The 27,344-nt window shown below is 46.3% G+C and overlaps 2 protein-coding genes across 4 annotated transcripts in view; one reads left to right on the top strand and one right to left on the bottom strand.

The window, feature by feature from the left end:
• LOC135817453 (uncharacterized) overlaps positions 1–7,911 on the top strand; it is a 51,853-nt gene extending 43,942 nt beyond the window's left edge. Inside the window, exons 17-24 of one of the 2 annotated variants that reach the window (XM_065330643.1) lie at positions 709–1,043; positions 1,714–1,792; positions 2,116–2,362; positions 3,523–3,610; positions 4,265–4,332; positions 5,420–5,484; positions 6,432–6,553; positions 7,632–7,911. In XM_065330643.1, the coding sequence (XP_065186715.1) occupies positions 709–1,043; positions 1,714–1,792; positions 2,116–2,362; positions 3,523–3,610; positions 4,265–4,332; positions 5,420–5,484; positions 6,432–6,553; positions 7,632–7,656 (1,029 nt within the window). In that variant the 3' untranslated portion in view covers positions 7,657–7,911. The remainder of the gene's footprint in view (positions 1–708; positions 1,044–1,713; positions 1,793–2,115; positions 2,363–3,522; positions 3,611–4,264; positions 4,333–5,419; positions 5,485–6,431; positions 6,554–7,631) is intronic. The other variant, XM_065330644.1, reaches the window with a different exon arrangement.
• Positions 7,912–7,913: 2 nt separating this feature from the next.
• On the bottom strand, positions 7,914–27,344 carry LOC135817456 (lanosterol 14-alpha demethylase-like). 2 transcript variants are annotated; one of them, XM_065330648.1, is made up of 14 exons: positions 27,031–27,344; positions 25,767–25,868; positions 24,184–24,360; positions 22,276–22,402; positions 21,377–21,433; positions 20,169–20,286; positions 19,847–19,892; positions 18,998–19,083; positions 18,068–18,197; positions 15,989–16,045; positions 14,595–14,690; positions 14,085–14,194; positions 10,890–10,945; positions 7,914–8,603 (listed from the first exon to the last, which is right to left on the bottom strand). In XM_065330648.1, exons 1-14 carry the CDS (start codon positions 27,127–27,129, stop codon positions 8,422–8,424), a joined length of 1,443 nt encoding a protein of 480 aa, XP_065186720.1. In that variant the 5' UTR covers positions 27,130–27,344; the 3' UTR covers positions 7,914–8,421. The 2 variants fall into 2 exon arrangements, with proteins under 2 accessions (XP_065186720.1, XP_065186719.1); XM_065330647.1 differs by having other exon boundaries at positions 25,767–25,871.

A 27,344-nucleotide genomic window follows, 5' to 3' on the forward strand; every position in this document is an offset into this window, starting at 1 on the left:
GTCCAACAAAGTCCGCAGCTCTCCCTCTCCACCTGATCAGACTAACTGAAGTAAATCTGGTGGCACATATAATTATAATGACGGTCACCAAATATGGGACAGCGTCATGGAAACCCCTTGCCATTGTGTTCGAAAGCGCAACCATTTGCTTTGAAAGCACTGTCTACCAGTACTCAACTCCAGAGCACGACTCCAGTACTCAACTCCAGTACTCAACTCCAGGGCACGACTCTCAGGTTTTTGGAGATACAGCTGGCCCTGATGCAGTAGGAGTTCACATGTGCAGGCATGCTTCTGTGCAGGCATGCTTCTGTGCAGGCATGCTTCTGTGCAGGTGACCTCCTCTTTACCAGCACCAAACACGATGTAACCGAAACCTTGTCTAGCAGACGTTCAAACAGCTGAAGCAGGTGGTGCAGTCAACTTTGCAAATAAAAACCTCGGTTCTAACAGCAGCTCGCGAATAATGACGAGGACTTCAGACTCGGTAACCGCATTGACATCGCGGACATAAAGAGGGTGGTTATTTGCAGGGGGTATGTGATGGTGGGGGGTATGTGATTGTGTCTTTATATAGTGTACTTGAGTGGGTATGCAGAATATCCTCTGCATGATCTTGTAACAAGACTGTTCTAGGAGAGTGTCTTGGGAAAGGACTGGTTAGCCAGAGCAACTAACAATCTCGACGCGACCCTTATCCTTGTTTAGGGACTGTCCCACGGGAATCATGTACCCAAGTACTGCAAGCACATCAGCTCTGGCTCCAAGCCAGTCGCACGGTCATGCCATCCACTCCACGGGTCGGCAAGCAAAGTAGAGCTCCGCAGCCAGAGCCTGTCTCGGATGTCTGCGCCTCCATCTGCATCACTGGCGACAACCCAACCCTTGGCCAGCCAAAGCGTCACGAACACATCCCGACCGAGACCAGAAACTAGCCAAGCCAGGAAGGACTGCTCGCAGCGTGAGAAGAATTTCAACGAAGTCATGTTGCTTGTTGAACAGCTGAAGCAACTAATCTCTCCATCTGCAAATATGCCAAAATGGTGAGCACCGAAGCATGCCGTGACTTCAACTGGCTTTGATACTGTCATTCTTGATGACACTAGTAAGAGTGGATGTGCCAGATTCTTGGCTGTATCCGCAAAATCGTGTTGTGCTTGTGGTAATCCCATATTGTCATGTATACAGGCCTGGCTTATTACTCACGGTAGAAGCCGATGTCAAGGCTACGCTTCAATTCAAATCAGGCTTGTCTTCAAACCTGATATTTCTGTGCCTGTCAACATGGTAAACAGGCTTATAGGCCAGCGGTCCATCTTGGTCATCTGCCTTGTATTCGAAACAAGTTGTGAGACAGGGTTTTATACAAAACGGTACGGTACCTCCCCCCCCCCCCCCCCTCCACACACACACGCAGGAGAGATTATGCAACTTCCATCTCGTGGAACTCGGTTCCATGGATGAGTTCTGAAAATTCACGTTCTATTCCATTTGCTTCCAACAAAACACCTCGAATTAATCTTCGTGTGTTTGCATGAAAATTACTTCTTGGCGAAGTATACTCGGGAGAGCCCATAGACAGTCACCCTGTAAAGGACAATTCCATTGGCAGCCATTCCTCCATTTGTCCCATTTTTGGAGGAAACTTTGAAAACCGCTGTCCCATCCGTAAGTGAAGCTGCTGTGCAAATGCGATGTGTACTTGTTGTACAGGATGGTGGATAGACCGTCTGCAACGTGGTATCGAGACTGCCTGTCCTACAACCCTGACGCGGCAGACAATCCTACCAAGGTCAGATGCATGCCAATACCTGGTCACTTTTTCCACCTCGTGTATTTGTGCAAGGCTTTACTACGAAGATTACGTATGCACACAGGAAGGGAGAAGGTGGTCCTGGTCCTGTTGCCAGTGACTCGTGTCATGTGACGGTACCCACAGATAGACCCAAGCGGCGTAGTGGAAACTAGCTCTGTGTATGAACTAGTGCTACATTCCACCAGTGAGAGTAGCCAATGCCCTGCTTGGTTTTGGGTGCAATGGGAGGATGGAGAGTGATGGTACCATTGTACAATGTGTTTCCCTTTCCATCTCAATATTCTGATTAATCCCTGCAGACACATGCTAAGACCAAGAGGAAGTCTAGGCCAAAGAGTGTCAAGACCCTATCCACGTTGAAACAGCAGCCTGCAGCAGCAGCATCTGAAAAAGCACGGGCAAAGACACAGGAGCCGGCACCAGCACCATCATTGCCGCCATTTTCACAACCAGGTTGGATGAAAATGAGTGGGCTTGGAAAGGAAGACGGTGATATGGAGGCTGAAGGTGAAGATTACTATGAAAGCAGTAGTAGTGACGAGCCAGGTGAGTGCAAACTGAAGGCTGTAGGACTATTATTAAAGGAGGGGTATCGGTAGGTGTTTCAGGCTGGTGCAGTCGGCCATCTCTGAAGTACCGCTCCGGGGCCCTCCCGGGGATATGTTTTCTAATTATATTGTGTAGTCAACCCCAGCACTTTTTCAGGGACAACCACTCTCAACCACTCTCAATCACTCTCAACCACTCTCAATCACTCTCAACCACTCTCAACCACTCTCAACCACTTTCTGTTGTAAAAGCTGAATTGATGAAGAGGTCTTCTGCTCGAAGGGCACCTTCTGGCATGGTGGTGGCGGTTATAGAAGTATATTCACTTGCCCGGAGACAGGCAAAGAAGCCCAGGAGAAGAGGTCTTCTGCTCGGAGGGCACCTTCTGGCATGGTTGTGGCGGTTATAGAAGTGTATTCACTGGCCCGGAGACAAGCGAAGAAGCCCAGGCAAATAGCTCCCCATACCATGGCTCAGTCGGTAGCGTTGAGGTTAGACCGAATCAGGGCATTGCGCATAGCTGCCATGTGGGTCCATAAGATTGGCTTACTGGCATTCTTAGTTTGGTTAGCCTCTGCGTATTACAGTCCTTGAACCGTGAGGTCCACTCTTCGCGGAGAGATCTTTGCCGTTTTCTTTGGCAATTGTCAGGGTTGTACTGGGACCTTCCCCTTTTTCGGGTTGACCGGGGAGTCCACGTCGTGGCAGGCTGCAAGGGTGCGGTCAAGCTGGTGGATTCCATCCTGTCCGTGCTGTTTAAGGGGGTTATGCGTTATGTTGTGACAGTGATCTGTGTGTGTGTGTCCATGCATGTGTCCATACACATGTATATATGTATGCGTGTGTGTGTGCGTGTGTGTGTGTGTGTGTCGCCAGTTGTGTGGATTAGACAGTTATCTGGCGCAAGTCTTGATCTGTCTCATTCAGATCTTGTTCGCTATCGTTGCTATAAGAGAAAATCTGTGGGTGCACATCCAGTGCATTTGCAGATTTGCGTGCTTCTCTTGCGACAGGCGTATACATGGTACATGATTGATTGTACATGGTGTGTGTGTGTGTGTTTGTGCATGTTTGTGTGTGTGTGTGTGTGTGTTTGTGCATGTTTGTGCATGTTTGTGCATGTTTGTGCGAGTGTGCGTGTGTGGGTGGGTGTTCAGTTGAGGCACAAGCAGATGTAGGTGAGGATAAGCCCAAACCACTCAAGCCACACATACTGGCGAAGAGAAGGCGAAGGAATGTTAAAAGGTAAGACTCATGCATGCCTGTGCAGAATCCAGGAATGCACAGTCCCTGCAAATGAAACCCATTGTCCATATATAGCGTTATTTTCTTCCGATTATTATGTTCTTTCCTTTTTTCTTTCTTTTTCCTTCTCTTGCCATGGCTGGCTAACGCCCCCTCCTTTGCATTGACTTCTGCCATTGGACGGTGAAATAAAATAATCGCAACCAGCATTCTCATCCTTGTCATCCCACTGTTCTACGCTGTGGATAACGTTTAGTTATGTCATTTGAGGTTAAATTGGGTAAAAATTCCTTCGCTTGTCATACTGCTCTCCGTTGTGGATAGCAGTGTTTGAGTTTGCCCATACGCTGATGACGAAATGTAACCATAGTGTCACTAACCTTCCTCCCTTCTTCAAAATCAACGCTCTATCCAAGCGAGGGATGGTACAAGCTATATTTACATTTTCAGTGTTATCAACACACTGCTCTCCATTGTGAATACAAGCGTTTGGGTTTTCCCATACGCTCAGGTTGATACCAACATGTCTCCATCTTTCTCCTTCCCTCTCCGGTCTAGGTCTATTTGCCTTGTTCCACTCCTAGAATGTGACCCTGTGCATGACTGAGGAGACCATAGCATGTTGGTCATTGTTTGAATTGCTTCCCTGCATAGGTTGCCAGGCTACCTGTGGATGGAAGAACTCACTTTGCAGCAGAACCTCGACTCTCTGAGAGAAAACGGTGAGTGGAGAAGGGGCGAGTCGACAACCCTTCTCTCCATAGCTGTATTCGTAGTAGGAACATTTGATGTATGGACGACGTCGCGTACTATGAGCCAGTGAAGGAAACGCTGCATGCACTGCATGCAACGCCACATGATCCCGGATGAGTGGCAGGGAGAGTGCAGTCTGCATTTGCGCATGAAAACAATAAGTTCACACCCATCTGGCTGAAACGGCAAGACATCTTTCTTTCCTTTCTTTTAAAATACGTTGAAGTACATGTAGAATAGAACACATGGGAACGTGTGCTCCATTTTTATATACTGTAAATATACAAATTTTCGGCAGCTATTTAATTTCGGCTATATTCGGCACCGACCCAAAACGCCTAAATTAAAACGCCGATAAAAATTTTCACAGCATCTGTTGCAATATCATGCCCTCTACCCCACGCCGAAAATAAATCGCCACCGAAATGTCAAAAATCGTGAATAGCCGAAATTTTGCAGCGCCGAAATTTTGTATATTTACAGTATATTTTATTATTGGCTCGGTATCGGAGTTAAATTCCTCTTTTCTCTTTTCCCAACTTAAACTCCCTCAACCTTATCAAAATATTCTTTGCTTGCTGTTCAAACCAGGTGGCTAGTGCTGCACGGCTTCCAGCACCAGGATCATTTATGGACAACAGCACTACAACCGATTTGTTTAAACTTCTGATAATACTTTATGAAACCAAGGAAATCAGTCTCCTGAAAAAAATAGACTCTCTTTGCTGGCGTTTCATACGTTCTTGCCATGCACTCTGCATGGTTCAGATGTAGGCGCTTGAGACTTGACACATGCAGGCCTCGTGCCTCTTACGTCAACCTCTATTGCCACAAAGGGTGGTGTAACAACTGGGTTGTTGGATGGTACAATAATACTGTGTTCTGCGTACATGGGTGAACCGACTGCACTATTCCATGTAAAACAGTTGCTTTTGAACGCCATCCCAGCAACATTCAGTTGTACCTAATGCAATGGTGGTTGGCTGCTCTATATTTCACTCGGTCAGAAATTCTGCTTGGATCCAGACAATTTTTTTGTTTTGTATTTTGTTGTAGATCAATTTCGCACGAAGCGCTTGAATGCCCAGCAAGCTGACTCTACTACTGGGCCTGGTGAAAAGGTATGATTGCATCTCCACACTTTCCCACTCCATGATCCCCTAAGCAACAGTACTGCTATTGTCTCTGCAGCTAACTGCAGTCTCCGTGAAGTATCACTGTTACACACTATCACTGGACATGTGGTGGATTGGGCGAAGCCAAGGGGTCCACAAGTTCCCAGCAGACGGACAAGGAGCAATACATCAGTCGAACTGTGTGTATGACGTGTATTTAGGGTTCCTCAGTAGACTGCTGCTCTAGCTTTCATTCTCCTTTCTCTGCTGTATAGAATGCATACAGACACCCAACCTAGTTATAATAAGCTGCCACTCGTATTTCAATATAACTGGTACCATCCGCTTACGCTGGATTCATCCAGTATCAAAAGTTCATGCAGACAATCACTCACGCTTTCACTTCATTGCTGTCACGGTTGTCATGGCTGTAAAGTATGAGACCTTGCATGCCGCCATACCAGTAGAACCCAATATTGTTGAGAGGGTCTTCACAAGACAAAGTCATAGCGCCAAATGCAAGACTATGTCGAGTGCATTGCATATGTGTATTTGCCAAAAATGGCCGCACATGTTCCGTTCGGAGCGCTAGCAACTATATCCAAAGTGAATTCTGACCATTGCACATCAATCCGGGTGAGGACTAATGTCTTATTGTCTTTCTCAGCTTACCATCGTAGTGGCATGCTACACTTTTGGGGTTGCCATGGGCTGTTGCCAAGGTATTGGTAGTATGCCTTGTACGATCACGTCTAATATTTATGGACACCTTCATTAGCCCCTTAGCAACAGTATAGGGTACGGCTTTAGGGCAATGTTAGAACAGAGGCCATGCAGAGGCTGAGTATGATGGTCATACCGGTAGGACAGAGGTCTATGCAAGCTATCACTGATGCTGTCCTGGGATAGGACATCAACTGGTGATATTCTGTCATCATTATCATGTAATACAGCAGCAATCACGCCCTGTTCGCGATGCCTTGGGGATATATGGACGTCTCAGTCACCAGTTCCAAGCCCTTCAGCGTCAGAAGTATCTTCAGCACCAAGCACAGCAGCAGCAACAAGCTGACGGGTGAGTTGTTGTAGTGACGTTGTTCGAATCATACCTGTTTGAAAGTATGTGTGTGTGTGCTCAATCTGCGGACAGCATGCTGTGTGTCTGTGCGCATGTGTGCACACACATTATTTTATGATCTTGGTTTATGGTAGCGAGACTCAATTTGGCCAGTTCTGATCACATTAGGGTACCTCCACTCTAACACTCAACATACGGTTTCTTTGCTGCATACATGTACAAATGTACGTCATTTAAACTGTTCAACAAATTTCCGGGCAGGGCCCATCATGGGGGTTGAAACGGAAAAGAAACCTGCCCGAAAATTTGGTGAACAGTTGTTGATAACGTATACAGCAGAGAGACCAAATTTTGAGTGTTTGAGTTGAGATACGCTAATGTGTAAATGGCTGCAGTGGAGTCTGCGAGTGCAAAAAAGTTCTGATCAGCCTTTTAAGTGGAATTGTAGCTGTTGGGGAGCACGTATGCATTTACTGTTTATGCTGAACTACTCCCAGATCTCACTTGCTTTATGTTTGGGTGTCCCTGTATGACTTAAGCACCAGTTCCCCAATAATTGTGAGAGCATCTTCCCATCTCTTTGCTGGAGAAAATCCAGCCTTCAAAACCGCAACCATTGTGCTTGGGTGAAGTATACTGATTCAATTCAAATGATTCAACATGCACACTTGAGTAGAAGAATGCAAAATGGAAATTGTTCTAAAGATCTAGGCTACGGTGGCTGGTGTTGTGTTCTCTTAAAAAACCAAGCCGAGCGAGGAAGGCAACGTGATCTTAAAATCCATGGCCCGGTGCATTCTTCACCTTCTACATTCAGTTGCTGCAGTGTAGTCTCACCATTCAGCAGGCTTAACACGACGAACATGGAATTGTGAAGTGACCACTCTGCTGTGCTAGAGTTTTGAGTTTTGATTGTCACCGAGTGCATGCTACAAAGTGTGTGCATGGTTGTTGGACTGCACAGCATAATTATAGGGCTAGATGCAAACAGTTTAGCAATTCGATCTGAGGATAGTGTGTTTTTCTTAGGAACAATATCTCGTTTCTGATGCTAATATTTGTGTGCTGCTTTTAGAGCAAGGCGCAGGAAGGCCAGATAGTAAACGTTCTAATCCGGCATCTGATGAAACACCTTGAGCAAGGTGCATCATGCGCCAATCTTCTACTTGCCACCTTGAGGAACCAGTACCTGCATTCTCAGTTTTACTTGCGCATTACTCTCTCTCTCTCTCTCTCTCTTCTCTCTCTCTCTCTCTCTCTCTCTCTCTCTCTCTCTCTCTCTCTCTCTCTCTCTCTCTCTCTCTCTCTCTCTCTCTCTCTCTCTCTCTCTCTCTCTTACTAAATGATTTGTATCTGCTGACCTTTCATTCAGCCTTGCTTCACTGAGAAATAATCAAGTCACGATCCGAACAATTTACAGGGGGAAGGCAAAATGCAGGGTGAAATATCTGGTGATAGCAGTACGTTTCCACGGCAACTGCAATCAGTAGAAGGTCTCCATTGTCAGCTGCCGACAAAGAAGCTCTAAAATCTCATCACAAATCACCTTTCCGTGACAAAACGGCCAGGTAGATTTCTCCGAATAGTTTGCCAGGGACGGGGTGAATATAGAAAACAACAATTTTTAAATACTATAACTATGTCATATCTGTGCTCTGACCAGAACAATTTTGATAAGAAATAATTTATCTGCTAGATGTGACAATGTTGTGTAAAGTGTAACGCAAGCACTCCTCATTCAGTGCCAGGAACCTACAGAAATAGTATAATTGTGATATGTACAGTGGTTTAACACCTACAGAAATAGTATAACTATGATGTATACAGGGGTTTAAAATTGCTTGTTGAGAGGAGGTGAGACCAGTTTACGCGGTCTTGCGTCGCCGGTAATGAACGAACGGGTTAGTCGGTGTGTGGATCATTGTGCGGAAGTTGATTTCAGGGAAGTAGCCATCCACTAGCTCAAACTCGTACATCTGCAGCAGGGTGCACCAGATGGTCTTGATTTGCACATAAGCAAAGGACTCGCCAATGCAGCGGTGTCGGCCTGTAGAGAGAATTTAGAATTTACTTGATTTAGAGTTTGAAATCCATTCAGTGCCTGAGATTTTCTTAATCCAGATGGAAGGGTATACACCCCCCCCCCCCCCAGAATTGTTTGATTTTCTTCGAGTTTGAAATCCATTCAGTGCCTGAGATTTTCTTAATCCAGATGGAAGGGTATACACCCCCCCCCCCCCCAGAATTGTTTGATTTTCTTCTCCGATAAAAATTTCCAGCTTGTTTCTCCTTATAAAAGCAGATACAACAAGAGTTCAGCCATCAGCAAGCTAAAAAAATAGCTGAACTCTGAGGGCGGTGGACGAAGGAGAAAGAAGCCGGATTCTACAGGAGAAGAAAATTTAAAATTCTGCCATCCCAAACCCCGACCACCATCCCCTCCTGGAATGATTACTTTTATAGCCTATGCTGGCTGTGAACCTCACACCTGAAATGATTGGTCAACCAATCAGAGTTTTATCCTCTTGGCTTTCTGATGGCTGAGGAGAAAGAAGCTGGATAATTCTACCAGAGAAGAAATCTGTAATTCATTTCAGGTGCAGATTTCAGATCCAGGATAGGCTACAAAAGTAATTATTCTAGGGGATTTTGGATTTTCTTCTCTAATAGAAATTCTCTGATAGAAATTTCCGGCTTGTTTTTCTTCAGCAAGCCAAAAACGAGAGAGCTTGGAAGCTCAGGGCCCTACGCTATGCTTTTTGGCCTTGATGACCTAGACAAAAATATAAATTTTCCATTTTTTTTTAGATATAACCTGGGATTCTAACCCGCACTATCGCCCTGCATGCATCCCCCGATACACTTCGCATACATACTAATTCTTCCAAGTTGCTTCACGTTATGATCTTGCATTTGAAAGCCCTATTTGAATATGCATTGTGGCGAGCCGTCTTTGATGGCACGGTACAGTACGGGACAGGTACGGTCGAGGGTAATACGACACCGTCTACCGCCTTGATGACCTAGGCAAAAAAAAGCATAACCTGGGATTCGAACCCGCACTATCGCCCTACATGCATTCCCCCATACACTTCGCATTCATACTCATTCTACCAAGTTGCTTCACGTTGCTTCACGTTATGATCTTGCGTTTGAAAGCCCTATTTGAATATTGCGGCCAGCTGTATGTGGCCAGCTGTATTTGATGGTACGGTACGGTACGGGACAGATACGGGATAGCGCCAGGCGTGACACAAACACACAAACACCAAATTAAAGCTGTGTGGACCCTGGCTAGCGCCATACGTTATTGAAGTAACGTCTTCTGCATAACAGTTAGCTACGGGAATAAACAATTCCTAAACTCTGATTGGCTGATGACCACATGTCAGGTGTGAAGTTTCAGGCTATAAAAGTAATCCTTTCGGGAGAGGGGTTGGTGGTCAGGTTTTGGGCTTTTTCACACACGCACACCTGCTCAAAATCCCACCAGGTGGACAGAAAGGGGTCAAAATAAAAATTTAATAACTTTCGTTCCATCAACCCAAAGAAATGCACAAGAGCAAAAGCATGGAAACTTGTAGACTAGGCTAATGTAGCCACAGGGACATTGGTATTTTAAGTCAACAGGCAAGGCTCTCTATGCCCACTTTCCACAGAGTCCAAGTAGAGTCCTGGCCAGAGAAATTTGACGTCATGAATAAAACGGCACAGGACTCTTCCTACATGGACCTAGCCTGTGCACTCGAATGAGGTGCTACTTTACCCGAATTCCGCTGACCAGCACCAGTGAACCAGTCCCCTGCGTATCTACAGATGAGGCCTGACTACATCCTACAAGCGAGGCTCTCACAAATCGGCTGTGATTACAGAGTGAAAAGGGTCTCCTGCATCACCGATGCGTAGGGGCAATGCAGGGTCTGCACAGATGTAGTCCATCCCAAAAAGGGATTTCTTGAATATTCATTAAAACCTGGACTTGCAACCTGGCCGAAAAACGTTGATTGTCTGACATGAAGAGGGAGAAATGCATGGACCCTCTGAAGAGGTTCACAAAAAAATGCTTTCAGGAAATGTTCAGGTTTAAAACATGTTTGTGTTAGAGGGTCTATTTCTTCCTTGTCAGGTCAGAACAATCAATATCAGCTTTTCAGCCAGGTTTTGTGTATTCAGAGTTGGTTTCATGCACCTCAATGTACGGAATGGAAAATCCAATCCACTACGAATTTGAAACCTCGCTTTGGGGATTGAATTCAGCCCAAACTGCGAGTCAAATCACCAATGTTTATCATTGAAATGGACTGTGAGAATCAGTCATTCCTACTAAACTTACCAGCTCCAAATGGCACGTAGGCAAACTTCTGCTCACCCTCCAATCGCTCCATGAATCTGAACAAAACCAAGTCCAAAGCCAAGAAAATCATGAGCCTATGCCGGTGTTGTACATGTGGTCGCGCTTGTAGCTCTGTGTCGTACATGCGGCTGCGCGGGTGTCTCTTTGTCGTACATGTGGCTGCGCTTGTGTCTCTTTTGTCGTACACGTGGCTGCGTATGTGTCTCTGTGTCGTACATGCTGCTGACCCGTGGTACACGCCGCTGCGCTGTCTTGGAATGCTTTGTACATGCCGCTGCACCGTCTTCTGTCCCCTCCGTATGTATGGAATCGAGCATGAGTACGAGGACGAAAGTGCGGAATCGGAGCCCGACGCGCGCTAGCGCGGAGGGCTCCGATTCTAGCACTTGAGTCCGAGTACGAATGCTTTGATACCATTTCTGACATGCATTGCACGAACTACTTCGTACTACTAGTACTACTACATGTAGTACTTCACACATACCTAGTACCTACTCAAGGCACGCACACTAGACCAGACAAGGAACACAACTAGTCGCCAGTTTAGTACTTCAGACATGTTACATAATGACTAATGTACACAGTCACAACACAGAGATAAAACAAGGGCGGTCTAGTCAGCTAAAAACCAGGTCAGTTCAGCTTCTCTTCTTCGCAGTGACTACAGCCTACAGCCTACAGGTGCAGGTGAACATTGCAGTTTGCACCAAACTGAGCTCCGGAAAAGTTGATGGTCTTCGTAGCTTTCTGCATCAGAGACCGCTGGTGAGTTGGGGATTGCACTGTTGGGTCACAAGTTGCGATGTACTCATCAATGTCGGGATCGTGGAACTCAGTCTGCTGCTGTGATCGCTGAACGCTCGTTGTTGGCGCTGTAAGAGCACGGGTAGCAGCATTGGTTGCAGTTGGAGACTCTCCATCCAGAACTGCAGCCATCTCTTTTCTCTTTTGTTCTGAATTCCTGTTGGCATATGCGGTCAACGACTGGACCTGGCGATGTCCCGTCGTCCCCATGATCGCTGTCTCCGACACGCCCGAAAAAAAAAAAAAGCGGCCTCTGATGGCTGAATCGGAGCACGCCTAGGCGTGCTCCGATTCAATCGGAGCACGCCTGGGCGTGCTCCGATTGGAAAATCGGAGACCTGCAAGCGCTCACAGGTCTTCAGTGGCTGATTCAAAGCACGGCAAGTCGCGCTAGGATTCGCTGTTGCCATGTCGATTGTCATGTGACATGTCAGAAGCATTATTTCTAATCTCGTCCCCGTTGCATACACATTTTCTCGTCTTGTCTCCGTTGTATTTGTTTGGTTGCCGTCTTGTGTCCGTCGTATTTCCCCGTCGTTCGTCTTTGTCTCCCGTCCTGTTCAGGCCTTGTTGTACTTTGCACAGGCACCTCTTTAGTATCCCTCACCCCACTTTTTCCCCTCTTTTCTCCACGTCCCCATAATATATTCTCTTGTCCGTTTTGTTGGAGCGCAGTTCTCCCGTCACCTTACTGAAAGCAAGTTAGAGAAAACGCTCTCTCCCAGTGTGCACGAGTCTTTTGTTGTTGTGTGGAGTGGCGAGGAGAGCAACAGTTCGTCGGATTAAACTGACGACATATGTGATGATTACAGGGACGGATCCAGGAGGGGTTCCAGGAGGGGTTCCAGGAGGGGTTCCAGGAGGGGATCCAGGAGGGGTTCCAGGAGGGGATCCAGGAGGGGTTCCAGGAGGGGTTCCAGGAGGGGTTCCAGGAGGGGATCCAGGAGGGGTTCCACGGAACCTCCTACATTTCGTAGATGTACTACTGGTAACCATATGCGCGTGTCCATGTACTGTCGTGGACATTGAAATCCGGTCGCACGTCTAGCGGCCCCAGGGCGCTGGCCATGCAGCCGTGGGTACGTGGTAGGTCTACACACGTGCATTTATGCGCTGCAGCGCGCTGGTCGAACATGTGAACTGCATGCAACGCTCTGAGGGTGCTGGCCCCCGGTCATTCTACTGGATTTCCATGTCCACGACAGTACATATATCAGATATTCAGTTACTGGAACCCCCTGTCGAGATCGCTGGATTAGTAGAAGGCTTGCTCTCCATAGCTGTGGTGCTATCTACTCGCAGCTGCACACAGCTACATCACTACATGATAAAAATGCACTGAACTGACCACACTGTTTAAGTAATTTCCTTCCCTACCGTTCCCTACCCTGGCACAGCAGTTCAGTGTAACGGTTCAAGCACACGCATGCACACACATTTACACCAAGATTTTGATTTCTCTTTGATTTCTTTGAGTGAATTCCGGACCGAAGCACACTTGCATCGCCGAAGGTCACTCGGCCTTGACGTCCTGATCACTCTCTACAGCATCTGTGCATGTCATCAAACCATCTACAGCATCCGTGCATTATGTCATCAGACTATCTACAGCATCCGTACATGATGCATCAAACTCTACACAGCATCCTTGCATGATGTCATCAAACTATCTATAGCATCCGTGCATGATGTCATCAAACTCTACACAGCATCCTTGCATGATGTCATCAAACTATCTACAGCATCCGTGCATGATGTCATCAAACCATCTACAGCATCCGTGCATGATGTCATCAAACAATATACAGCATCCGTGCATGATGCATCAAACTCTACACAGCATCCTTGCATGATGTCATCAAACTATCTACAGCATCCGTGCATGATGTCATCAAACTCTATACAGCATCCATGCATGATGTTCTCAAAACCAATGCACACCGCTGATAGTGTACTTGCACATCGGCACGGATTCCACTTGCCTCAACTGCTCATCTACTTTCAATATTATTTTTCTCCACTGAAGACTCTTTATATAAGTTGCAACGACTAAAAGATGGGTGCATACGCCAAAATATCATGTCTTAGCTCCCAGGGCACGTGCTGCAATGCATGCACGGACAATGGTGGTATGGGTAGTCCCAGCTCGTGAATATACCATTTCCGGAATTGCACAACCCAGACACTACGGCCCGTGCTGGGTAGTGCAGCGGATACACACATACACTACGGCCCGTGCTGGGCAGTGCAGCGGATACACACAGACACTATACTAACTGGGCGGGGTAGTGAAGACCGCACTGCTGCACAGCTACATGTCCATGCAGGAGATTAAACTTCGCTCGTCAAGCACTGAACCAGTACACTAACCTGTCTGGAGAGAATGTGTTCGCATCCTTCCAGTTCTTCTCCAGACGATGGTTGATGGACGGCGACACACACACCTGCTCTCCGACTGGAATGTCAAACCCGAGCACTTTCTGCTCACAGAAACAAGCAATCGAACAGGTGCAAGCGGCAGGGAAATATTTTTTTGTGAAAGAAAAAGGAGAACAGGGCAAAGAAACTAGGTAAGATTACAACCACTGACTGCTATTCTATAGTACGCTGACTAGGAAGGTTAGCACCAAGCTCTCTCAGATATTCTTCCTCAGATACAAGCAAGCTATTCCTGAATGAAGAGTTCCCTCTGCAATGTACCATAGATTATAGAGATTGAAGGTCCAGCTTAAAACCGCTAGCCTTTCAGCAATGGATCTAGGCGATTCTTGCGCGAAAAAGAAATCTCTCCGCACAGACACAACAACTTGCAAGTGACGCATCATGCAGATCAACGGAAGGAACCAATGCCTTGATCTAGCGTGCGGCTTGTCACCATACCTGTGGGGTCTTCACCAAGCGCATGACAGTCATGAGTGGAGGTCGCAGGCGCAATGTTTCACGCAGGCACATCTCCAGGAACGCACAATCCTTCAGCTGAAGAGAAAATGGAACAAAAGAGTGCAGGAACGTGACACTTGTGATGACTTACAGCTGTAGAGACAAATTCCACAATATTGCAGTGTGTCCATAAGACATTGCAGTGTGTCAATAAGACATTGCAGTGTGTCAATAAGAACTACATACTTCAATGCCACCAACACCGTTCCAACTTCCTACCAACATGTGCTATTAATGACACCAGTTTTCAACACCATTTAAGATTTTTATTCATGTCTGAAAAGATCGAAAACCGAAAAAGTAAAGCATGTATTCGAGAGATGTTATTGAAACATGCAGGAGAAACATGGCGAAATGCTCCTTTGTGGAGCAGCTACTCACACGTCTGGTATGACCAAGCAAAGAGAAGACTATCGCTAACTACATCTACAGTAAGGGTGCACTTTCTCCTACACAGTACACACCCATCAATATCACTGGCAATCCACTCGCTAGATCCCTGAGACCGGGTTTCCAAGGTAACCAGTCTTTATATACATGTCAGTCTCATGCCGTGACACAGGCTTGAAGAGCCTCTTTGTGATTCCTATTACACTGTATCATGATTTAGTCAATCGTCCCTCGCTGTCTCTGTCTCTCTCTCTCCCTTCCCTTGATAATACAACATAGTCTTCAGGGATATTCCTATTCAAAGAATTCAAAGAATCCTGGTGGTGACAGTCAAGTTTTTCGTTAGACTTTTCCCGGTTGTGTCATTCCCTTAAACCAGTTAATATTAAAATATCGGATGGTGAGCCAATTAAATTATGGAAAAAAGGAGAAGGACAAAATGTTACGGGTTATGACTAACTGTCCACCAATGTAACCAGATCTTATACATGTCAGTTTTGTGCCATTTTGTCGCACTCGCTGACTGTATAAGATCTGGTTACGTTGGTGGGCAGTTAGTCATGACTCGTAACATGACTGTTGTCCTCCTCCTTTTTCACCATATTTTAAAATATCCCTTGTCATTTCCCCAGCACTAATATCCTTCCCAACCTGCCCATACCTCGCACCTGTAGTGTGAGTGATGGCATGTGTATTATCGTATCTCAACAATGGTGCCTAATGTGGGGCGTGAACCCATGATCCTGATATCAAAGGAATCTCACATTCAACCAACTGCATTACGCCTTAGTAGAGAAGCAGAGTCAGCATACTATTTCTTTATCCTCAAAGGATTTATCTTTCTATCCGCGTAATTCGTTTGCTCACCCCGACTAACAAATCAGTTGAGGGAAAGCCATGGCATTATGCCCGTAGAAAAGCAGAAAAAAAATGCCAACACATACCCCATCTAGAGACTCGCAGTCACCAACGCGCTCGTGAACTTCTTCAAAGCACTGGTCCTGGACACCAAGCACACAACCACACCATACAATACAACCATCATTGTCTTTTTTAAACAACACAGGAAAATGTGTACATGTCGGATCAGAAGTTGGATCAAAATAAAAATCTCCCCATTGCCGGAATTTCATAAAAGTGTGTGTTTGAAATTGTCTTTTTTAAACAACACAGGAAAATGTGTACATGTCGGATCAGAAGTTGGATCAAAATAAAAATCTCCCCATTGCCGGAATTTCATAAAAGTGTGTGTTTGAATAGAGCGAAACATAACGTTCCTCTGGGTCTATTTCCAAGAGGACTTGAAAGTGTTGACGCCAGAGGTAGCAACAGCCATGCAATAAGAAATGCATGTAGTCGAAAGAAGGCTGTCCGTTGACTTCTGAACTGACACATAATTCATAAAGAAACTTCTATTTTACATCACACATGTGGCAGAACACATGTAAGCCCGAGTATTGTTTCCCTGTCTACGCCTCTAACCTATCCCAGTGCTAAATCTAACGACATATGAGCCGCAATCAGCGAAAACGACCCTTAGGCTTAGAGGTTTCGTAATTTTTTCAAGAAAAAGGTCGATTTGTGACGTTCAACGATTTTCTGATCGCGCTACGAACAGCGCGACGAGCTCTTCTTGAACTCCTTGCTTGAATTTATTTGAAGTTAGTTAGTTGAAGTGGTGTCGAGTGGCGACTCGAGTGTTCCTTGATCTTGTTGCGATGGCTGCGGACGCCAGAGCTGCTCGCAGAGCACACACGGCAGTCATTGTGTACAGCTAGCTCGAGCCTGGTGGGGAGTGGATGCTGAAGTAGCCGCTGAAGTTCAGAGTGACGATGAGACGTCCTTTGGTTCCGACATCGATGTCGACAGCGAGGCGGAATCGCAGCCGTCATCTCCTGCTGCGTTGCGGCTCAAGGTGGTCGATGACTCGTCAGAGTCGGAAGATGAGGAGTCATCACCTGAGATAAATTCTGAGTCTGGGGCTAGTGACGGCAGCGACGTCGTGTCGTCATCTGCGGAGGAAGAAATGGAAGACATTGCGGAACGACTCGCAGGATGCAGCTGCAAATAAGTCGATCATGTCTCCGCACTCTTCAGCTATTCTTTGGCATTCTAGCTGCTTACTGCACTATTTCAAAGGTATTCAAGCTGCCTACCCACCTTAGAATGCTGAATATTTATTGTGCAGATACATCGTATACATACATTGCACCAATTTGGAGTACATCTTTTATATTGGTGTATACACCCGTTTTGAATCGGAATATTGAACTTTTTCTTGGCTGAGGTCCTTCAGTAGATGTGTTTCAACAAATTTCTAACCAAAAAGGAATTTTGAAAATTTGACCCTAAGGGCTGTTTTCGCTGGTTGAGGCCCATATAACAAATTTTGGGATCCACCCTGCACATAGTGAAGTAGAGGATGAGGTGAGTGGCGCCTCGTGTCACTTGCATGTGTGATTCTTTTTCTGTATCAGGAGTGGGTCCCTGACTGGGATTGCCCAGTCCAGTCAATACCGGTGGATGTGTCACTATGGTGTGAAGGAAAACCACCCAAACTTGTATGGATCCACACAAAGCTGATCCATAGGTCAGCGCTGTCATGACACCGGGCTGGCTGTGATGTGCCACTTTCAAGCCCTATGGTAAACTTCTAGTAATATCATCGCAGTGTGAAACAATATCTGGCAAATCATTCCTAGTTTTACATGCATGCACAAACATATGAACGAGTACATGTGGGCTCATTATCATGCATGAGTTTGTGCATGCACGCATGCATACACACAATCTCTCTTTAACTCTTTATCTCTCTTTCTCTCTCTCTCTCTCTCTCTCTCTCTCTCTCTCTCTCTCTCTCTCTCTCTCTCACACACACACACACACGGAAAACACATGTGTGCGTACACACATAAACAATTACACGCACAGATGCACACACAATCATACTCCTTTTTGCCCATTGCCGAAGTCATAATAATACGCCTGTTCTACACACCACCATGTGCACACCACACCCGTACCTGGAATTCTTTGTTCTGTGCCAGGTAGAATCCTAGCCAAGCACTGGTGGTGGAGGATGTGTGCTGACCAGCCATCAACAGACCAATCAACATGCCAGCAATCTCATCATCAGTCATACCACGCCCATCTCTACAAGTTGTAGATACAAGTAAAAACAAAAACAAAAATTATACGTGAGGGGAAACACCAGTCGGAAGGAGACTGATAAGTAAACGGTTTAGGAACTTCCATGCGTCAAACATACTGGTAGAGCTAGTAGTGTACTCCCTATATGCATTAGAATTGAACCGTTCCTCAGACTCAGACATGCCCATCGCGGAAGCGATGATAGCGAACAGCTATGTTAGACATAGCAACATGTGCTGGGATTACACCATTCAACAGCTTGCAAGGCTGATGAATTGACCGCCACTAATTTTAGCCTGGTCTACACCACACAGCTGATTGAAGTGGCCTTTTCTGGCCAGTGAATCCCTATTTTCATTTTTCCATTTTTTTACACACACACGCCACACCGCATACTCCGGCATACACTGGCTGTTGGTAACCACCCAGGAGAATGAAAAAAGAGCTAGGAGAATGAGAAAGAGAAGAAAGACGTGTGCGACCATAATCGTCAGGAATTGAACCCGCAACCCCTCGATTGGAAATCGACTGCACATACCACTGCACACACACACACACACACACACACACACACACACACACACACACACACACACACACGCGCACACACACACACACACACACCATACTAAGCAATGTCCTGATCTAGTTGGGATTGGGTAGGCTACAACAGACCCCAGTCCCAACGAACCAATTCCACGCACAACACCTAATCTACTCCTCAACAAAATGCACAGGCGTAACAAGTTGCAGTCAGCCAGCATCCCAGTTTGTCTGGATAGTAACATAGTACCATGACTTACTTGTACGTTGCATCCAGGATAGTCTGTAGCATGTCAGTGTGGCCCACTGTGCCTGAAGCAATGGAAGCCCGGCGATCAGCAATGGCCTGAACAGCACACACACAGCAAGCGGTGTATGATGAGACAAGGGCCAATACTTGAGCACATGGCAAAACACATGCTTGAACCATGTGCAGTAGGATGCAGTACACACAATTTCTATACAACTGGGAGGTCATGTGACAAGTCACTGGTAAGGTCATGGAATAGCACCAGCTAAGATTTGCGACATCGGCTCTAATTGGTGATGAAAGTGTCTGCTCCATACGTTGGAGCTCGCGCTGCCTGCCGACTGACTTGATACTTGACTGACTCACGACTGCGTCCGGAGCACACGAGTAGCCCGTTGAACCTTCCACTCGGCAAACCGGCAAGAAAGCACCGCTCCCTGCTTCGCAAGTATCAAGTCAGTCGGCAGGAAGGGTGAGCACCGACGTATGGAGCAGACACTTTCATCTTGCAATAGGTCAGATCAATTATGTAATACTGACGTGACCAGGGTAAAGACTCACTTGGAACATGTTTGGCACATAAGAGACATAAGACGCCTAGCTGAGACTTTGTTGCAAATATTTCCAAATGATGGTCCAAACCACACAGTCTCTGCAATCTTATGCCGTTCCTATCACCTCGCTGTTGTACTTAATCCATTGTCCATGTTCATTTGATTTTGCCTGTATTTCATCTGATGATAAGGCATGAAAGTATACTAGTGAAAACTTTCAAAGTGTTCAAGAGCCTGAAGTGTGTCCTACTTCTCAGCATCTCGGCAATCCATTACGATATAAACAGGCCTTTGTAGTAACTAACCTTATAGAAGATCTTCTTCATCTCCTTGTGTGCCTTATCACGCGTCCTGCATTCGCATACACATGCACACATACATCGTATTTTTGTGTCGTGGGGGACAGGGGAGAAGTAACATTCCAAATATTGCACACACACACACACACACACACACACACACACACACATACACGCACACTTGTAAATTAACCCTTTGCAGCAGAGTTAGCACTGAATCGGGTAAGATACTCCAGCACAAGTGAGGAAACACGTTCCTTTAGTAGGAACGAAACAATGTTGTCAGAAAAAATTGCAGCATCTGCAATGCCTAACGCTGAGATCATACCTGAAACTTGGCAGAGGCAACCAACCCGGCAACAGCCATGCTTCGTGTGAGAATCCACCATCCAGGTCATTGTAGAGTTGAGCAACATGCTCATCTAGGATACCACGGATTTCTGGTCCTAAACACCACCAGCAGATCAAACGGTGACAAAACAACAGCAAGGGGAAGAGAGGAGTAAACTGATGTACCACTGCCACATGTAACATGTATATGAAATGTCGTAGCTATCTCAAGACTAAACCCATAGGATGCGCATGTGTTGAGCTCTGGATAATGAAAGCAACACGGGCCGAGTCGGGTAACGTTTCCACGGACATCGGGTTCGGGTAATTTTCTTTTGGGCGCGGACCACACGAGTACCTATTGGGTGGTGTTACTACGGAAACATAATGCTTCACTGTAATATCAAAAGTCTGTCTCCTCTGGATGAATTTAGGCTCATTATTATCCTCTCCATAAGAGTATTCCTATGTGCCCAATATGGGCAAGTCAGTCAGATAGGTACAGTGTCATGATGGAAAGGAAAACAGGATGATGACCATGAAGAGGTCTAACACCAGTTCGGGCTTTGACAATTCATCTTACAAGTACCTTTGATACTGGCCGATTTGCTGCACCCCTCAGGAGCTGCATCTGCGCCTTGATCCTAGAGGGTGGTAGCGCTCCTACGGAGGCGGACAACTCAGCCTCCAGCCTAGTCTCACGTGAACCGTGATTTTTTGTTTTTTTTAATACCGGCCAGTATCAAGGATGCCCTTTTTATACTGGCCAGTATCAAGGGTGCTCGACTACCTGTGGACATCCCTACATTGTAGACAAGATGTGTGTTAAGTGGCAAGCGGTCTTCTGGTATTTGTATTGTATTGTATTTTATTATTTACTTGGGCATTCCCAACATGATTTGTGCGAAGGGATTCTGGTGCAGTACTATACGCTGAAGCTGGCATAGAACCCTACAATTATTCAAGCAGTTGTCCGGTCATGTTAGGGTTAGCCCTACATGAGGTGGAAATGTGAATGTGAACGTTCAAGTCCTTTTACCACTATCATCTCTCATTGCTGGAATTATAACACAGGTACCAGTGCACAGGTACCAGTACACAGAAAGCAGAAGGTGCCCAACAGTGGTAGATTACTTATCAGTAGCTTGTATCAATGATGTCAGTCAGACACAGTAAGACATAATCAGGCATCTGGCTGGTACTGACCATGTAGACATCTGCTGGCTGTGAGGATGATGAGCTCCGATAGAGCTTCAAAGAGGTCTGAACAAAAAAAGAGACGAAATCGAGATCATCTTACAATAGGCATATAGTGAGGGCATGCACCTTTCTTGTACAGTCACAAGCAAGAAGCATCGGTCCACTTGGGCCTAAGTCTGTATAGATATGTAGTGTCATTGCATTGCACCATAACATCCTAAGAATGCATGGACTGTCGTGGACATGGAAATCCAGTCGAATGACCGGGGCCGGCGCCCTCAGCGCGTACAGAATGTTGCAGGCAGTGCACATGTTGTTCCGATGCAACCAGCGTGCTGCAGCGCATAGATGAATGTGTACGTGTGCTCGTACCGCTTACTCACGGCTGCCGCATGGTCAGCGCCCTGGGGCCGCTAGACGTGCGACCGGATATCCATGTCCACGACAGTAGATGGTAATATAGACAATGCATGGATCAATGATTGCTTCTAAAATCACTCACTCAATAGTTTAAAAGGGAGTTGAAAAGGGAAAAAATCTGAAGAAAAAATTGACTATCACTACCAGCAATTCAAACAGGGACCTTCGCTTGAGGCCAGCAATGCTCGAACCACTGAGCTATGATATAGCTATCATCCCAGCAAGAAATGATACAGTCATACAGGTGGTAAGCCTATTTCCAGTACCTACCGTATTTTCCGGAGTATAAGCCACACTTTGAACACTCAAAATTCACCCCCCAAAAAGGGGTGTGCGGCTTATACTCCGATGATCAAATTCACGGTGACAAATAGTAAATACGGTAGACGTCTGTATTTTGTGGCAGAAAGGGGGAGGGAGGGGGGGGGGGCTTTATACTCCAGTGCGGCTCCTACTCCAGAAAATGCGGTAACTTTCCTACTTACTCTGTTTTCCCTGATCGCCCCACTTCGCAAAGTAGTCTTTGGTCTCCTCCACGATTAGGGGAACATACGCCTCAAAGCGGGCTATTGTCAGTCCAGATTTGAAGATACGCTTCTGCTCCAAAAAGTCCTGCAAAAACGAGAACATCAAGCATCATCAAAATGATTGTAATGATGCCACACAGTTTGCGGCTAGCTATAATAGCAAACACCTAACAATGGGGCAAGTATGAAACAGTTCTGAAATCAGGTTTGCTCCATCCAATAATAGTTTGAGCTAGCAGAACATGTACTGTATTCGTGCAACGCCGGCGGAGAATTCATTAATTCGACGGGTTCGCGTACCGGGCAGGTCAAGAACAAGGAGTCGTACAACTCCCTGGTCAAGAACCACCTTTCCGCTTCCGTGGGACGCCACCACCACCACCACCACCACCACCACCACCACCACCACCACCACCACCAGAATTCATTAATACAAATACAAATTAGTCTCAGGTGGAGAGCCAAGGATTTATTTATAAGAAGAATGGTGGACCAAAGAGCTACAAGTTACGCTATAATATCCGCTAACACCACCAGTTACTTTACACAATCAGTTCATGCGATAACATTGCACGACACTGACCAACGGTACTGACGTTCTACACCTAACTGGCAACCAGCGCTAGCACATCTTGGATGCGCACTCCAACAGCCTTCCAACTTGGAAGGTTCTAAGTTATACAAGTAGAAATAACATAAGAAGGGGAAGTACCGTTTGTCCGTGTCGTGTAATGTTATCGCATGAGCTGATTGTAAAGTAACTGGTGGTGTGAGTGGATATTATAGCGTGACTTGTAGCTCTTTGGTCCTCTTTTCTTCTTATAAACAAATGCAAATACGTATTAAAACTCGGACAGTGAGCCTATAGTAATAATTATGTAAAGAGAAAAGGAACTATAAGATACGAGTTATGACTAACAATCCACCAAGGTGACAAGGTAATATACGCATATTGTATTGACTTATGCACTGGCTGGTTGGGGGGGGGGGGGGGGAGCATACCAAACCATTGCTCTCCCTAGTTGATAGGGTTTTAGCCAAAGCGAACGTCGTGCTGCTACAACATATGGACCAATCACGGTCATCCGCGCTTTTATAAGAACGAAACGGCGTTTTTAGTGACTTTTTGCATACAAATCCCTATCTAGTAGGGCGCAGTCACCCAGTTTCGGTGGAAGTGTTCGAGTTCGATTGGCAATAAAGGAGGACGGGAGCGTCTCAGCTTCCTCGGACCAAGACCATTCGACTCAGCATCCCGAAGACTACAACTGGTGAAAAATTGATTTTAGGGTATACTTCCCCTTTAACTATTTCAAGTGAGATGCCACCCTTGTTGGCAGACAGGCAGAGCGCTGCATAGTGTCAAACAATAATACCAATATGGTGAAGGTGTAAAATGGAAGTACCACAACACACACACACACACACACACACACACACACACACACACACACACACACATATACACACACACCATTGGACCATTGGACGCCCATCGCACACACACACACACACACACACACACGCGCCATCGACCATTTGATGCCTATCACCGGAGGAGATGATAGCGATGCCACAGCAGGAGCCACAGCAACTTGTGCTGGGATTGCACCATTCAACAGCTTACAAGGCTGAAAGAATTGACCGCCACTATCTAGCCTGGTGTACACCACACAGCTATGAAGTGGCTTTTTCTGGCCAGTGAATCCCTCACATACATACACACACACACACACACACACACACACACACACACACACACACACACACACACACACACACACACACACACACACATACACACGATTAAAGAATGCAGGAAGACGAAGACCGTGACAGCAGAAGCTACGACAACAAGTAACATACCTGATGAGGGCAGTCGTAACAGACACCTTCGCCGAACACAGGTGTAGTCAAACGTGAATATACCTCCTCGGCGTTCAAGTCTTCATTCTTAGAGCTGAAAAATGTCGACACTGCATCCGATCCAACCAGATACGTGAAAGAACTGCCCATCATTTGGAAACGAAACACTGAACCATGCTGCGCATCAGTATAAAAACATACCATAGGCAAGAACATGTACATCACAAAAGGAACTACAGTCAACTTTGCTAATAACGACTGCGGATATAACGACAATTCGCGAATAACGACAGAATTTCCTCGCCCAGAGCAAAGTCCCATCTAACTGTAATACATACAAATGGTATAAGAACACTTGGCGAATAAGGACACTTTTCTGATGCCCCGCCAAGTGTCGTTATACGCAAAGTTGACTGTAGTCTAAATAGGGTCTCCGAGAAGTATCAACCAATGAATGAGGACAAGTACGCACCAACATAAAACAGGGCGAGAGGCATTTTGAACCTGTTTTCTTGGTTTGTATTTGAATGTTGCTTCCATCTATGGACACATTACGAGATAAAGGTTAGCTAATGCTAGGGGCGTATGTGTGTGTGTGTGTGTACATGCGCGCGTGTGTTTGTATGTGTGTGTGCCCAAAAGTTGGATCATTTTCAATTCCACCCAGAGTTTTGGGATATCGGGGAGTGTCGGCCGTTGGGCGGTTTAATAGCCAATTGAGTCATCTGTTGTGCGCGCGGCTGCGCTTGTAGCTCTCCGTTGTACATGCGGCTGCGCATGTAGCTCTTTGTCGTACATGCTGCTGCGTTTGTGTCTCTTTGGTGTACATGCTGCTGAATCGTGGTATACGCTGCTGCGCTGTCTTTGACTCCTGTGTACATGCGGCTGCACCGTCTTCTGTCCCCTCCGTATATGCACTGTCTCGTCTTGTCCCCATTTTATACGCACTTTCCCGTCTTGTCTCCATTGTATTTGGTCGTCTGCCGTCTTGGTCTCATTTCCCGTTGGGGACTGGTTGTATTACGCACGGGCACCTGTTTCGCGTCCACCGCCGCACTTTTCCTCACGTCTTCACAATATATTCCCTTGCCTGGTCTTGTATCGGTGTCAGTTGTCTCGTCGTCTCCTCAGAGAAGGAACTGAATAATACTCTCTATAAACTAAAGTAACTTGGCCTTTTTGGTGTGTGGCGCAGTCGCCCAAGAGGAGCCCAGTTTGTCTTGGTTTAGCTGACAACATTTGGCGCCCAACGCGGGGCTCGAACCCCTGACCCTGAGATTAAGAGTCTCATGCTCTACCGACTGAGCCAACATTCCCTTGAATCTCTCTCCCCTCTTCGTGGGAGACTCGCGTGACCAGTCATGGCAGTGAGCAAATACAGTACATGTGCATGTACATGTGTGTGTGTGTACAGTGAATTACAGGCTATTGCACCGTGGCATCATACAGCATTGAACAGAGTTGATTCTGGTACTACACCAGTACTGTTCTTTGTGCCGAAGCTGTTTGGCTGAGAGTTGGATTTGCCCAATCAGAATGAAATCACATGCTACTCTGGCGTACTGCCTCGCGTGTTCACCTACCTTGTCATACGCATCCAGCAGGAACTTGATGGGGTTCTCGCCAAACTTAATGGCACAGCCGATGAAAGGTACCGGTGATTTGATCTGTGGCGGCAGATTACCCTGCTGGAAAGCACAGCAATACAGGTAGAGATCTGTCATAGCGTTGCGGGTGTTTGAAGAAGTGTGATTTGATCACTATCGACAATTGTCACTACCCGCGATTGAACAGGGTAGTACGTCAACGTATGTAAGTGATAATTTTACGACTTAAGTCATTATGACATACACATATGTGTTAGGAACCAGCGGAATGAAAAATACCAGTCTTTCTTCCACAAAGACTTCCCAGCGGCCAGGTGGGATTGCGGTCTTCAAAGTGGAAATGGATCGTGAACATACGATGTCCCTTGAACAAGACCAACACAATGGATTCTGTCCACGCCACTTCGTTCAGGATTGCCCCTTGTGTGTGTGTGTGTGGGGGGGGGGGGGGGGGTGTATGGGTACATGGTGTGTGTTGGCAGGGGGGGGGGGGGCACATTTCACTTTCGTTCAGGGCAGGATTACCATTCCTGCCCACGGTTTGCTGGATATTGGCTGGTGACAATGTACTTCCAGGGGCTTCGCACACGGTACGGTCACTACGATATTGACCGTACAACTATTTGCCCCAAGTACCCCGTGATTCAATAAAATGCAGTGATTTGGGCTCTAAACTTCCAAAATTTTCGGCTCAGCCACCCTTCCTCCACGAGTAAATTGTACTTGAGATGGCTGACCGTACCACACTAAAATACCTTCCGACGCCCCTGACTACTGCATGTTACTATGTCCAGTCATGGCTGGAGGGGAAGCTAGAATTATATTTAGAATGCCTTCCAGTAGGTACTGTGGCTAAATTTGTCGATGTTCTCTACTGGTACGAACCTAGCCCCATTACAATAACACACTTTTTGTACACAAACATGACCTTGATGAAAGTCACAATCATGCTGGTGTCGAATTTACCCGATCTCGAAATCGCCCATAAGCTCTTGGACGTCCAGACGCATCTGTCTGCATGACTTTGTGCATGTCAACGAATGTTTAGTTGAACTATTTCATCAGCACACAGGATATACAGGATTCTGAACATTGCACATCATGATAAAGATTTTTTTTAAGTTTCCTTCATTCCACATTGCATATTGGAAGTCCCATGCCAATAATTTGGTGCCCTGTAAATACAGCGTTACGCGCACAGTGCGTCATGGGGACCAATGATCACACAAACACAACTCACGGAAGATCTCCTGCTTCTCTTGGCCAGCCATATAAACAAGAGGATCCCGGCCAGCGGCGCTAGGACGGTGGTCCAGCTGCAACAACCTACTATCTCCATTGCACGTATGCACACGATCCACGAACTCGACTAACTCTATTATTGTTACAGTAAATATCTGGTCGCGATACGGAATCACAGCCACTACCACCGCTTTAGAGCATATTGAAGTAGTTGTAAGTAGCTAACTAATACTAATTGCAATACCTGTCCAAGTCCAAGCCCATTGCGGCGTTCCTCCACACTGCTATTCCATGCCCACAGCGCTAGTGGCG

The sequence above is a fragment of the Sycon ciliatum genome, chromosome 5, assembly GCF_964019385.1.
Source record: "Sycon ciliatum chromosome 5, ocSycCili1.1, whole genome shotgun sequence".
NCBI lineage: Eukaryota > Metazoa > Porifera > Calcarea > Leucosolenida > Sycettidae > Sycon > Sycon ciliatum.